General features: G+C 42.3%; 1 protein-coding gene across 2 annotated transcripts in view; it reads left to right on the top strand.

Annotated features, from left to right (window-relative positions):
* The first annotated feature begins 341 nt into the window (after window positions 1-341).
* Window positions 342-15,217, top strand: part of TAFA5 (TAFA chemokine like family member 5) — a 579,109-nt gene continuing 564,233 nt past the window's right edge. For both annotated transcript variants that reach the window (XR_006387627.1, XM_044276778.1), the window contains exon 1: window positions 342-943. Coding sequence is in view for 1 of the 2 variants with exons in the window: in XM_044276778.1 (XP_044132713.1) it covers window positions 853-943 (91 nt within the window). In the remaining variant the exon portion in view is untranslated. The remainder of the gene's footprint in view (window positions 944-15,217) is intronic.

The raw sequence follows: 15,217 nt of genomic DNA, 5'->3' as shown, positions 1-15,217 counted from the left end.
ACCAGCCACTATGTGCATCACTATGGCGCCAGACACCATGCCAGGATTAGCTGCCCATTCACACACAATAGGCAGCCACAGACTGTACATTTCTCAGGCCGCACCGTTAACGCAGCACCACTGTGAGGTGGTACTGGGTACCAGGCTGCTGGCACAGGTCTGGTGGAATCCCAGTGCCGGGATTGTCCTGTTCTGTAGGAGGGGGTGACAGCTCGGGGGGAGGAGAGGGGGTATAGACACTGCTGTGGCGGGGGGCGCACCGTGACGTCACAGTCTCCTCACAGGGAAAGTTGCGCTGAGCTCGGGCACTGTTCAAATAAGGAGGCAGCGGACAGCGGGCACTGACACAATAAATAAGCCACCTCTATTACCAGCCAGCCCTGTACCCGCCGAGGGAGGGAGCGAGGGAGGAAGGGAGGGCAGCGGCATCGCACATTCCTCCCTGAGAACAGGAGGGAGAAGCAGCGCAGCCTCCGCAATCAGCAGCAGAAGCCTGAGCTGCGGCGCGGACCGTCTCCAGCTCTGCCCGCTCCTCCCCACCGCCGGATCCCTGCATCGGAATGAGCGCCTGAAGCCCGGTGCCAGGGAGGACAAGTTGCAGCAATCCTGGGGGCACCCCGAGCCGAGAGGAAGGGGCATCTGGGGGGATGGCCAGGAATTATTGACCGGGATCTTTGATGGCTCCTATCTATTGCCAACTCTGAGGAACAGAAAGCTGATTCATGGATGGTCGGGGGCTTCCTGGGGCAGAGCATGAAGCCTGAGACTTTGCTGTGAGCTCCTTCATGCGTGGCGGTGCTGCTGGGGATCCACTCTGTCACTTTGTGGGGATTCGCTGACTTGGGGAGCGACATGCAGCTGCTGAAGGCTCTATGGGCACTAGCAGGGGCGGCCATCTGCTGTTTACTTCTCTTTCTTATCCACTCTCAGTTCCTTAAAGAAGGTAAATATGCTGCGACTTTTCTCCGCGCTGGAGCTATGCGGTAAGATGCGTGGCGCGTTGGGCACAGCTCCCACTGAGCGCCAATCGCCGGTGAAGCAGGTGGAAGGACCGAGGAGGGCGAGCTATAGGGAGAAAATCCTGTTGAGTAATTGGCTTGTTTGGCATCCAGATCAATAGGTGCCCCGATCCCCTTTTATTCTGCAAGTTTTCAATAGATGGCACTAAAGTTCTATGGAAAGGGCAGGAGGAGGCAGCCATTCTGCGGCTCAGGCCACTAAACTCCATGAAGTGGGTTTTTTGGGTGGTCTCTGAGCCTTGGAGATGCACAGTGTGAGAGTTGTGTGGTGTCCTCTTGACATGGAGGCATCTGCAGCCTGGTGAGGACCTAGGGCTCGGTACACTATGCCAGTCTTTGCCATCTGTGCACCTCCAGAACTTATGGTTGCCCTCTCCCTCCCTTCCTAATGTCGCAGTGGTTGTCCTCAGCCCTTGTGTTGGTGGTGCCAGTCAGCCTGTTACTTGTGGTGCAACATGGCTTGTTGTCACTGAGGGAAGACAAAGCTCCCATCTGTTGCTATAGCAGTGTTTTTCACCAGGCAGATTTGATGGAAAGTCTGGATCTTCTGGGATGTTCTCAGCAAACATCACCGGAGATGGCTCATTGGGTTCTTCTCCTATGTCTGCTTCTGAAAGGGTTTCTGGGGCTATGTCTCCTCAGTGATGTGGCTGGTGCTAGCTATGGAGAGATGCTGGATGTGTGGCTCCTGCCTGAACCTTGCCATGCTCCACTTGGTAATACAGGCTGCTCTCACTGCCATGTCTGGAGGTTGGCTGCTCAGATACATCCTTCTCCCATTTCCCAGCCAGCCCTTTCCCTATTACACTTTTGCTTTCTTCTGTCTTAATGAAGCACCAGGTTTTTTTTTTCTCCACAAATGTCAAGGAGAACTTGCCAGGGGGGTGTTTCCTGTGGTGCAGAATTTTGATCCTTGAAAAACAAGAATATGGAAAGTTCAGAGGAAGAAGCCTCCTAATTGATCCCACATCATTCCTGTCTTGTCTGTGTGTTTGGAAGCACAGTTTAGAGGAGGCTTCTTCTTCTTCTCCTTCCTGGCTGCTTTAATGAGGATTGCACAGTGGGCTTCATGATGTGTTTAATGATTGCAGTCGTGGCTTAGGACATGATTTCCCCTCCAGAGTAGATCTGTGGCCAAACTCTCCATATCAGTCTCGTTCAGAGTCGCATCTTGCGGAATATGCACAGATGTGATTTACAGTGTGTGGTCCCTATGCAGCCATAGACACCTTCCACCACCATGATGCCTGGTTAGAGAGCGTATTGTTGGGGTGAAACCATACGCTCTGTGCAGAATGATGCCTATTAGCTACACTCTGACCTCCGTGACAGCAGTAAGTGGCCGTGTCCTAGGTGAAAACCGCCACAAAAGTGCATTTCCAGCATCTGACCATCATTTGTGTACAAGAGAGATCATCCTTCTGCAATTTACCATACCTCATTCTGCATTGTTAGATTGCATTTGTGGGTCTATTAAAAAAATAAAATAAAAAAATACTCCTTTTTATTTTGCACGTTTTGTGTAACCCTTTCCTCTCCCCGGAGGAGGCCCTGTCTCAGTGCTGGTGATTTTCTTCTGCTTTGATACGTGCGGGGGAGACAATCAGCACTTGTTCTGCCAAGAGCTGTTTAAATGGCCTTTTCCGTGAATATGTTTTTTTTTCAGGAAGTGAAGAATGGGTGACACAGGGTGCCATTTTTCCACACTTAGGCTTTTGTGTAGAAATACAGGTCGTCCTGTGGCTTACCCGTTCCCTGATGTCCAATCTGTCTCTCAATGTTTCAAAAAGATGAATAGAACTGTGAAGTGAGGAAAGGGCATTGTAATTTATAATTGCAGTCCCATGCCTGTCCGGGCAATACCCCAAGCTCCGTCTATTACATATTTAGCCTTCCTCAGCCTATCCGTGAAGGTAAAATAACTTCAGTAGGACTAGCTACATAAGATATATATATAGATATATTATATAAAAATATATATAAAAACTATATATATATATATATATATATATATATATTATATATTATATATATATATTTATATATACTCTAAAATACAATAAATATATCCAAGCTGTGTATGTCTCAGTATAATAATATGGTGTCCAGTGACCAATTTTCTATGCTCTTCTAGGAAATAATGGCGGTCACATGATTGTCACATAATGCAGCTTTTGTTTGTGAGGGTGCCCGTCACCTAAACTTACAGCAGGCACATTTCCTGGGTTTTGGGTACAGACAGCTAGGTAGGATAGCCGTTTCCTGTGTAGACTACTAGTAGTCTTTCTTTTCAGCACTGCATCATATTTGGTACCTATCTTAAGGCTGCCCCAGATAAAAATGAGGGCAAGTGCTGTCAAATGAGGACGTATTCCAGCAGTGCAACCTAAAATGATCGTTCAGTGGTAATTACACCTTCTGCTTGATAGAGAGTCGCTAATACTGTCACCAAATGGATGTCAATAGCCTGGACATACTGACGTCTAAGTGGATGGGGATGGGCTGGATATTGTAATGTTCAGACTGACCTCAGCGTTCTCTTCTCACCCATGTTTGCCTTCAGGATGGACTAATTCATAAAGATTTAGGAGCCACTTTGAGTTTTTAGTAGCCAGACAGTAACAACTTCAGAGGAGCAGTGACAACCTAGTGGGGCCAGGACTCTATTAGAAGTGCTATCCTCTTACCGTACATGCATTGGAATATTTCTGCTCCCATTATCAGCATGCACTGTAAGTGCTTTGTTGGTGTTGACGTGTCACCTTCTCCTTGCTTTTTGCAATTTCTTGTTCTTTCATAAAGTCTTCTTGAATAACCTCCAGAAGAACGTGCAAACTTCATGTAGAGCTTAGTCAAGGCCACTTAGGAAACAGACACGCATATACATATATTGTGCCAGCTCCTGCTACCTTCACTGATTGCACTTTGGAAGGGGTTACCATGTAATGACAGTCGTTTTGCTGGATTTGCACATTCTGCGCATCCATTACACTATTTTATGATAAATGAATGGAAGAAAGGTAACATCTTGTACTACCATGAAGCAGATTTGCAAAAATTCAGTTTTTATGGTCTATTTGCGATCTGGAAAATCTTACTGTCTATATTAATATTGGACAGATTTGGAGACGTCTGTGCTTGACGTTGTGTTTGCAGTTGGTGCCACCATTGATCTGGCTTTATTGAGCAAAATATGTTCTTGCAGTTGTTCTTTTCTGATTTGTTCATTTATCCTCCTCCTGCAATCACAACCTCATTAGTTAGTTTGCTGCAGTTGACTAGGGTCTAATGAGAGGGCACAGCCTTTGTTTAGTATCTGATGAGATTACATGACAGGTGTTTGATGTTCACATGCTACAGGGAAACAATTCGGTATTTACTCCAACCACCATTACCATAATTGGCCATATGAATGGCTTTCTGAAGACTCAAAAGTCTCAAGACTATTCTTCAAGATTTTAAATGACACCTCTGATTCCACCAAGAAGGCTCTGAAGAGGTAATGACTAGAAGCAAGGGTGTCCTGATATGCAGATGATGATACCATTCAATGCCCTTTTCACATTAGGCGAGAGCATCTTCTGCAATGGTTCTTTTCACTAGACAGTCTCGTAAAATACTATCTACTCAATATGCATTGTGTTACATTGTCATGGGAAGACTTACTGTATGTACCTAAATGTTTAGTGATGTCCTGCATTTGATGAAAAAGAGCAAAACTGGCTTCATATTTTGAAAGTAACATTTTTTAAATATTCATTGATGATGAATATTGTACCTGACTAATGGTTGACAATAAGTACAGTATGTCTAATGGCACAGAGAAATTATATGGACAAGAAAGCAACTCCCTACACAGGACCTTTAAAACCAGATGAATCTTCTAACAATCCAGTCTTAACCATCATTAGTGGCAGTAGGTTCAGGTTTACTGCCTAGAGAAATGTCTGGTTGCAGGATTATCAGATCCCAGTGAAGCTTAGGCAGGGTGCCAGTTCTCCTTAAGGAGACCAACCCTGAGTGGAGACTTACTAGAAGTATGGAGACTTATTGGCAGTGCTCCATGGGAAAGCAATATGCAAAGTGGTATCCCCTGAGAAAGGAGAACCATCTCACCAGTGCCTCCCTATGAGTTACAATCTCTTTTACATGCCTTGGGACATGACCAGGGAATATAGCCAGAATAGACATCCATCTGTAGACAGCTGTTTTTGGGTTGCTTACCCACTCATCAGTATGGAGTAGGATTCTGGCCGGCTGGCTAGGTTCCTATAAAATAAAAATTTACCCGAGTCTATATATATTTTTTTTTAATCAGCTCATTTTACTTATCTATAATCACTTTTCCACATAAAAAAAAATGTGATTTTCAAAGTATTCCAACACAAAGGCATCCATGAATTAACAAATCAGGTACAGATCTAACCAGTTCCATTCCATCCGCCTCCCTCAACCATCCACCCACTCGAACTGAAAGAAGATAATGCACCTGGGGCGTAAAAACCCAAGAGCAGAATATAAAATCTGTGATACAGTCCTAACCTCAGTATCTGAGGAAAGGGATTTAGGGGTCATTATTTCAGAAGACTTAAAGGTAGGCAGACAATGTCATAGAGCAGCAGGAAATGCTAGCAGAATGCTTGGGTGTATAGGGAGAGGCATTACCAGTAGATAGAGGGAGGTGCTCATGCCGCTCTACAGAGAACTAGTGAGGCCTCATTTGGAGTATTGTGCTCAGTACTGGAGACCATATCTCCAGAAGGATATTGATACTTTGGAGAGAGTTCAGAGAAGAGCTACTAAACTGGTCCATGGATTGCAGGATAAAACTTACCAGGAAAGACTAAAGGACCTTAACATGTATAGCTTGGAAGAAAGACGAGACAGAGGGAATATGATAGAAACTTTTAAATACATAAAGGGAATCAACAAGGTAAAAGAGGAAAGAATATTTAAAAGAAGAAAAACTGCTACAAGAGGACATAGTTTTAAATTAGAAGGGCAAAGGTTTAATAGTAATATCAGGAAGTATTACTTTACTGAGAGAGTAGTGGATGCATGGAATAGCCTTCCTGCAGAAGTGGTAGCTGCAAATACAGTGGAGGAGTTTAAGCATGCATGGGATAGGCATAAGGCCATCCTTCATATAAGATAGGGCCAGGGGCTATCCATAGTATTCAGTATATTGGGCAGACTAGATGGGCCACATGGTTCTTATCTCATATCAGGCACTCAGACATTAAGACTACTACTGGTCGTCCATTGAGACCACAACTTGTTGTACTTATGGGGGCACCCCTTTTTTCAGAAACACTAACCTGAGCATCATTTTGTCATGATACCATAATATAGAATCCATATAATGTGGTATCTCGGCATAGAAGGATTATTGTCCTTCAACATAGGGGCATTGTTCTGACAGTAAGCTCTGCATCCCTTTACCTCTGTCTTTTCAGGTCAGGCTTCTTTCACACTAGCGGAGGTCGGCGCCGCTAGTATGAAAGTAGCCTTACGATGCCTCATGAAGGCTTCAGGTAAAGATTGCCTAGTGGATTAGTGGCAATTTATGCTTATAACAGTGGAGTCAATTGATACTGCCATATTTCAGCTTCTACAATATGAAGCAATAGACTTCTTATGTTTCTACATAAACTAAAATAAGATTACTCTTTTGCTCTATAGTGATCCAAGTTCAGTTCAGAAGCACAGAAGAGTTAAAGGGGTTGTCTCACTTCAGCACATAGCATTTATTATGTAGAGGAAGTTAATACAGGGCACTTACTAATGTATTGTGATTGTCCATATTTCTTCCTTTGCTGGCTTGATTCGTTTTTCCATCACATTATACACTGCTCGTTTCCATGGTTATGACCACCCTGTAATCCATCAGTGGTGGCCGTGCTTGCACACTATAGGAAAAAGCTCTAGTCTATGTCTGCTCCCATGGTCCAGGCCACCAAATAGGCCGGTGTTTTTTCCTATAGCGTGCAAGCACGGCCACCACTGATGGTTTGCAGGATGGTCGTAACCAGGGAAACAAACAGTTTATAATATGATGGAAAAATGAATCAAGCCAGCAAAGGAAGCAATATGGACAATCACAATACATTAGTAAGTTGCTTCTAGTAACTTTGTCTACTTGATAAATGCCATTTGCTGAAGTGAGACAACCCCCTTTAAGTGCCATGCCCATAATACAACCGTCTGAAACTGGCCTAAAACAATTAAATGAATAAAAACGACATAAAATACTGTCACAATAACTGTACAATAAGTCTTATTCGGATGGTTATGATTGGCGCACTGACATATCACTTGTATTGCATTCTCTTTGTGACTGTGATTTTGCATGGAAAGCTTCCATCTGGATTATTAATACCTGCAAAGTGCTTTTTCGGCTTGTCCCCTATCATAACTACTTATTCTCTTTCAGGTATAATGGGGTCATGTATATCAAGCGCAATATAAGCGATGGTTTTTGCCAGCAGCAAGCAATCTGCTGCTTGCCTTTCTTTTGCAACTTTGCCTGATTCTGATTGGGTTAATAACACCTTCTTTCTCTATCTTTTTTTCTTTTCCTTTGGATAAACTAACTTGCTATATCACGCCATTCTTCATGTATGCTAGATTACGGGTTTACAAAACACAGTTACCTCTATGTATGAAAGCAGTTGCCACTTTTCTGGTCCATTGTGCTCCATAATAGTGTTGGATATTGTGTCCAATATATGTATTGTCCGGGCATGCCTGAATGTGGAGGTACTTCCAAACTCATCTCATTGTTAAAGCAGTAGAATGGAGGGTCTGGCTTACTGTTTGGCAAGGTCTTCAAAACATTTCTGAAATGGGACAGAAGGCCATACTTTATCCTTCTCAGTACTTCCGTATCACTGGTCTATGCTCAGACTAGGCAATCAATATCTGATGGCTGGGGGTCCAACACTCCGTACCATTGCTGGTAGGAGTCAGCAGCAGAAGTGAATGGAAGCTGCAGTAACCGGCTCCATCCACTACAGAAATCCACAAAGCTTTGTGCAGTTGTGGTACTGTAGCTACTGCAAAACAGCGTATTGGTGGGGATGTGGTGTATCACCCCCCCCCCCCACTGATCACATATTGATGACCTATCCTAAAGTACTAGAAAACGGTAGAATAGTGTGGGTATGCATGTTGAAAGAAACCTAATAAAATGGCACACATACATACATTTGTTGCAACCTGTATCACTACCTTTACCTTGAGACTCTTTTGATAACACCGGGGCCAATGCGTCAAAGCAGGAGCTCATTTTGGCCCGTCTTTGTGAACACAATGACTTGATGACCTTGCCTTATCATGTATCTAAAGATGGGTTGGAGGTGCAATATCCGTAAGCGTCAGTAAATAACCTCCAGCTGGCTGTAGGCTACATAGAGGTTGAATAAGGTCACTGCATTGTTTTCATAATTGCTTCTAATTAAATTCTGCTTTCTGAAGAAGTCATTCTAGGTCTTCTAGGGATAGATCAAGAGTCTGCTAGTTGGTATTGATCAGCATGCTAGTAAGACAAATAAGAAACCTCTTTCTAGACACTCTTGGATGTGGAACAGTGGTCAGATTTGACATTGCTAACAGTGGGATTGGCCTGATCCATAGTAGTCCATCAGATTAGAGCTTTCATGCTCAATAACACCAGAAACCTGAGTAGTTATCCGTTATTTTTATTATAAACCACCCAACACCCTCCTGTAACATTTTAAGAGAACCTCTAGTCATGTCATAGTGTGGAGTTACTATGTGCCCATGCTTAACCCATCACAGCTAATCTCAGGCATACGGTACGGCAGCGGTTTGATTCTGTGGTATAAAAATGATGCGCACTGAACGGTTTCTACCATGAAATTGATTCCTGTTCTTCCATAGCCTGTGGGAAGTGAAATCACACATCTAAATTGGGAAAAGCCCATTGTTGGAAAACACCCCCCTCTCTGTGCAAACCTATTGATAATGTGGGAATATACAAGGTTATTGAGATGAGTCTGACTCTATTGCCCCAGGATTCTTAAAGGGATTTTCAGGCTCCTGATATTGATAACCCATCATCAGGACAGCTCCTAAATATCCGATCGGTGAGGGCCCAACACTCGGCACCCCCACCGATCAGCTGTTGCCTGCAGCCTCCGGTGCTGACACTAGCTCTTGAATGGAGGAGGAAGCACATGTCCATTCTTAGTGTGGTGTCTGTGCTAAGCTACTGCAGCTCAGCTCTCTTCAATGGGAACTGAGCTGTAGTAACTTAGCACAGCCACTCACTTTGAACAAAGCTTTGCCTCCTGCTCCATTCAGCAGCTAATTCTGGCATTGCAGTCTGCAGGTAACAGCTGATTGGTGGGATTGCGGGGTGTCGAACCCGCAATGGTCAAATACTAATGACCTGTCCTGAGGAAAGGTCATCAATATCAAGCCCCCCTCCCCCATAGACATTAATATATTGTCTGGCAAACTCAATTTGTACAAATGCTCATTCCCGATTATTGACCCGTGTAAAGGTGCAGCTGATCACCCAATGAATGAGCAAATGTTCATTCATCAGGTGAAAACATTGTTGCTTCTGATACCTAAATCCTCATTTCTGGTCAGCAGATCGTGCTGTGTAAACAGGAATCTCCTGCCACAGACAATGAATTTGTATGGCAACATAGCCTTTGACATATTCCCGATAATTGCCTACTCAGTCAGTCCGTTTAAATAGGCCCTCTCATGAAGCGCTACTATGCAGATAAGGTTAACACAAATCGCTAGGTTTTCTTCTTTTGTGTAAATTACCTTACAGCATCATTCATTGTGGCATCCACAGTTAAACTGAATGCATTTTAGCAGATTATTTGCACCTTACTTTGTATTTAGTGCACCAACCAGAATCATTCATTCATTTCGAATTACCGTCAAAATCACATCCTACAATATTCACCTCTATCTTTTCACTGTTGACTAATTAGCCCTAGAGTGGCCACAATAGCAGAATTTAGAGTTTGATTCTGATACCCCAAAAATTATTGCCATTCTTGATACCATTTGATACCACACAAAACAAAAAATACCCACACATGAACCCTGTGTTGTCGGGAAACTTGAGGTGAATGTGTATTTTTTTTATCTATTATGTGAGGAGGTACTTGCTTGATGGGGTCACTGATAAAACCATGTGCCTCACATTCATAGTAACTACCTACTCACACAATGGATACCATGGGTTAATGAGTGAGGTGCATGATGGTGTTACTATTAATGTGAGGCACATGAAGGTACTAAAGTAATAACAGTATGTACCTCACATTAATAGTAAGTAACCCCATCATGTACCTCACATTAATCCCATGTTGCCCATTATGAATAGAGGTGCATGACGGGGTTACATACTATAAGGCCCCATGCACACGGCCGTGTTTCGCAGCCGTGTGCGGGCCGTGGAAGCGCGGCCTGGATCCCTCCTGAGAGCAGGAGCGCACGGCGTCACTGGTTGCTATGACGCCGTGCGCTCCCTGCTGCCGGCACAGAACAGTAATACACTGGTATAGATCATACCAGTGTATTACTGTATTGCGGCGGCAGCAGGGAGCGCACGGCGTCATAGCAACCAGTGACGCCGTGCGCTCCTGCTCTCAGGAGGGATCCAGGCCGCGCTTCCACGGCCCGCACACGGCTGCGAAACACGGCCGTGTGCATGGGGCCTTAATGTGAGGCACCTGATTTAATCAATTCGGACCTCCATATGCCTAAAATTAATAGTAAGTAACCCCATCATATACTTCACATTAATCCCATGTTGCCCATTATGTTATGCGGTTACTTACTATTAATGTGAGGCACATCATTTTATCTATTTGGACCTCCATGTGCCTCACATTAATAGTAAGTAACCCCATTATGTACCTCACATTAATTCCATGTTGGCCATTATGAGAGGAGGTGCATGATGGGGTTACATACTATTAAGGTGAGACACCTGGAGGTACTAAAGTAAGAAGACCATGTGCCTCACATTAGTACAGGCCTACAGCAGTGTCTCCATGGAGCACACACCTGTCACCTGCTCCTGCAGCATAAACCTCCTGCACATTGTAGGATAGAGGACCTGTGATCATGTCATCACCAGGTGACCAGTAATGTGGATGTGATGACATCTTCACAGGTCCTTCATCCTGTGAGCATCCAGCACCGCGATGAGTGTATCTCTCCCCTTCCCTCCTATTCTCCACTGTGCGGCCGCTGATGAGAACATGGCTTGCTTTGCACGTGCCATGTTCTCTGATAGTATCGAGAAAAAAATGTGTATTAAAAAAACAATGCCATCACTGGTATAAAAGTGTATTGAGACTTCGATACCCGATGCAACTCTAATTTAATTACAAAAAAATAAAATACCCCTTCAGCTTTGTCATATTTTTCCATACAGTTGGTAGTACGGATACAGCATTACAATGTAAGTATTTGAACAAATCGACTTCGGATCTATGATCCGAAGGTCAATTCGCTCAAGCCTAGTAGTGGTCAACAGGGAGTCAACAGGGAGTCTGATTGGCAGACATTTGGCATGTTTCCATCACTGGATTTGAGAAATTGTGGCTGCAGAACGTTTCAATATAACACCAGAAAAATAGTATACTTTAAGTTCTGCTTTCTTTTTCTAATAGAAGTCAATGGCAGGCAGATCCAGATGCTTACATAAGTTCACACAGTATGGGATTGTGTCCTTCTGAAAAAGTCCTGAACATTCACTTTCTTCTTTATAAAAGAGAATCCATTGCAACAACTTATCCCCTGAACACAGTATAGGGGATGTGTCTAATCAGAGGGGGCCAATCACGAGACTGAGGACCCATGTTCCCCCATTTAAATGGAGCCGCTTCATTCAAACGGTGGAACGCGTTCTCCATTCTCGTGATCGGACACGTCCCCTATCTTGTGGATAAGAAATACGTTACTGTAAGCTAACGTGTAAATGTATGCCAACTCTTTGCAGCCTTTGTTCAAAGGATCTCTTAATACAGTTTAAAGTTGCTTCACTTTTTGTACTATATCTCTTTTGGTAGTTGTTATAGGGGTACAGCCGCACGGCCAGCTTTCAGGAGTGAATTTAAAAAAGAGAGCAGTGTATGTCCTGATCCACTTTTGATCTTGGCTGTACCCTAATGCATACATCTGAAAATCCACACACATGTGATGTGAACCAGAAACGAGCCATCATTATCTTTTCATTCACTTTGCATCTTACAATTTGCCTTAGTGATGTTATAGTAAAACCAGCCCAAGACACATTACCTCATTACCTACCTCTTGATACTGCATAATGAAGTGAAACTCATGATTATTTGTTAAGAAGAAGAAACTACCCTCTATTAGTCTGGGAAATGGGGTATAGAAATTATTTTGGCACTTTTAACTTTGAAAATGTTCCATTATGCACATATCCAAATGATGTAAATTCATCTTAGGGAACACATTGCATGGCCCATAATATTCTGGTAATTTGATAACTGCATCTCGTTTCTTAATGAGTGAGTGAAAGTGATCTTTCTGGGACTAGACTATATTCTGGTATTATGCAGTATTATGTTTACTAGTATAAAAATATATATATATGTGTATAGTAGCCATCAGGTGTAATACTACCACATCTTGCATTCAGATATGTAACAGTAGACATATTTTATTATTTAGGATCTAATTTTGCATATCTTGTTCACATAGACCATAAATGGGTATAGCCATCTCAGCTGGGCATGGACTGCCTGTTGTATGCAGTGGCCAGAGGTGCCCAGGGTTTCCTTAACTCCCATAGAAGAGAATGGGGTGTCAAGGAAGCAGCATATCTTACCGTGTTACCCATTTCTGTAACTTTGGCCGTTGCATAAAATAGGTATTCCAATCTAAGCTCGGAATGGCTGAGATGGAATACCCCTTTAAAGGCTATGAACATCTCAGCCTTGACTTTTAGTTTATCTGCAGACTAGCCTGCTTTCTGTGTAGCCCTTATCTTGGAACACCTGACAGCTCATGAATACTCATTTAAGGTATATTCTTATTGGTTTCAACAAGAATATAGCCTGATAAATTCTCTGTAAAACAAAAAGCAAGTTAGGGTGGGGTCACACTAGCATTAGGGATTCCGTTATGGCTTTCCGTTATAACGTGGTTATAACGGAATACCCAGCCAAAGAGCAAAATGGAAGCCATTCCGTTTTCTTTCCATCCTAATAGAAGTCTATGGGAAAGTATAACGGATCCGTCTGGGTCCCGTTATGCAAGAGAGTTTCCGTCTTGCATAACGGGACCCAGACGGATCGGTTTTGATTTCCATAGACTTCTATTAGGCAAAGCAAACTGAATGCCTTTTAAAGGGATATTTCCATTTTAGCTATTCCTAGCTTATATCAGAATAACCAAAGTGTAACACAGCAAGTTATGCTGCTTCCTTGACTCTCTTTAAAGGCTATGTACGCCTTTGGAGGCATTTTTTGTTTATAATTGCATTTTACTCATTTTTCGGCAAAAAAAAAAATCATATTTTCAATTGGCCTTTATTACAAATATTGAGCCATTCTGTCGCAAAGGGTTAACTGTTTTTCTAGCTGTGTGACTGGTACTTTCCCTTTGTACCTGTCATCTAATAACCCTTATCTCCAAATTACTAAGAGGTCATAAACACTTGTATAAGCCACATTCTTATCAGTAACATAAGGTTTGAACTTTAAGGAATGTTTATAATGTCAGAGATCAGAGATAAGGAGCCCATCGGCTCCACAAATGACGGAAAAGAGAGGAAATCCACAGGCAGCTAATATAGCATCTCAGCTGTGTACACAAAAAAGGATTCCATGTTGTTGTTAAAATGATTTTTAGCTCAAAATATGTTGAAGGCAATAATAATAAAATAAAAAAATAGCCCTCAAAGGTGTACACAGCCTTTAAGGCTAAAAGGAGAGCTACGGATTGATTTTAAATATTAAGTTATGTTTGTAGTCTAAAATAATACATTGACTTGTATGCAATCTTGTACATTGAGCGGTCACTTTAGAGATATAATCAATCCGTTTCAGCCTATCTGTTTACTAGGTGTCTATTAACACTTAACGTGCAGGCCTGTCACAGAAGTGCACTGAACCTCAACTAGAGGGTATTATTTGATATATTTGTTTCCAATAATAATAAAAAAAATGTTAAAATTGCTAGCAACCAGGTTAACCACCATAATTACATAGCTACCTCTGCTGCGTAGCACATATGTGTGTGGAAATTCACAGCTGGACCTCTATACCTCCCAGCAATTCCTGTCATATTCACTAACAGGGAACTAAAATGTATTCTGCAGAGGTTTGTGGCATTAAGCAAGTTCCTATTTCTCGCCCAACAATACACAGAAGATATCCTGACCTTACAGCCTGTGTTACAATGGGTTTGCTATATAAATATTAGTTATATAGCTGTATATTGGGACCCAGCCATTGAATAGAATTGTGAATATGGAACAATATTGTATCATATATATATATATACCGTATATATATATACATATTTGCTAGACCAATACAATTGATGATGCATTATATAAGTATACATGTATTCTACATTGTCACAGGTATGAAATCGGTTTTCTTTAGCTTTGAAAAATCAATGCACATATTTAAGCCATATTTGCATTTGGTATGTTGGGCTCCGAAGACTCCAGAAGGTATTTTGAAATGCTTTGCTTGTTCACCACTGTATTTCAAATCAAGAGAAGACAGAGGCAGACAGTTCCTAATGATGAAGGACATCCCTCACAGTAGAAAACGCTTTCCTCTCCAGTTTTGTTAGGTTAATTTAGGTTAGCTTTGATGACCTGAAGATGAGGGTTTCATATATTTTTTTTTCTTAGAGAAAAGTAGAATGTAAATGTATAAACTCATTTAAAATTGTGGAGCTGTATTTCATTTCATCGTTCACTGGAGCTGATCCAAATCTCTCTGTATGGAAGGCTGCCATTTACCACTGTTACTGCTTATACAGATATATTTATATATAAGAGCCTTCATGCTGGAGAAACCACAAGGAAAAGTGAATCTTGGTTCTGACTTAAATAGGCATTTCCTTTGTTACAAGCACATAATAATAATAAATGTTTTTTTATGGTTTATGTTTTTTGTATAAGCAGATCCATACCTGCTCATATATATTTT

The sequence above is a fragment of the Bufo gargarizans genome, chromosome 2 (genome assembly GCF_014858855.1).
Source record: "Bufo gargarizans isolate SCDJY-AF-19 chromosome 2, ASM1485885v1, whole genome shotgun sequence".
In the NCBI taxonomy this organism is placed as follows: Eukaryota; Metazoa; Chordata; class Amphibia; order Anura; family Bufonidae; genus Bufo; species Bufo gargarizans.
Note: the sequence above shows the minus strand (reverse complement) of the source record. Positions and strands in the feature narration are given on the sequence as shown.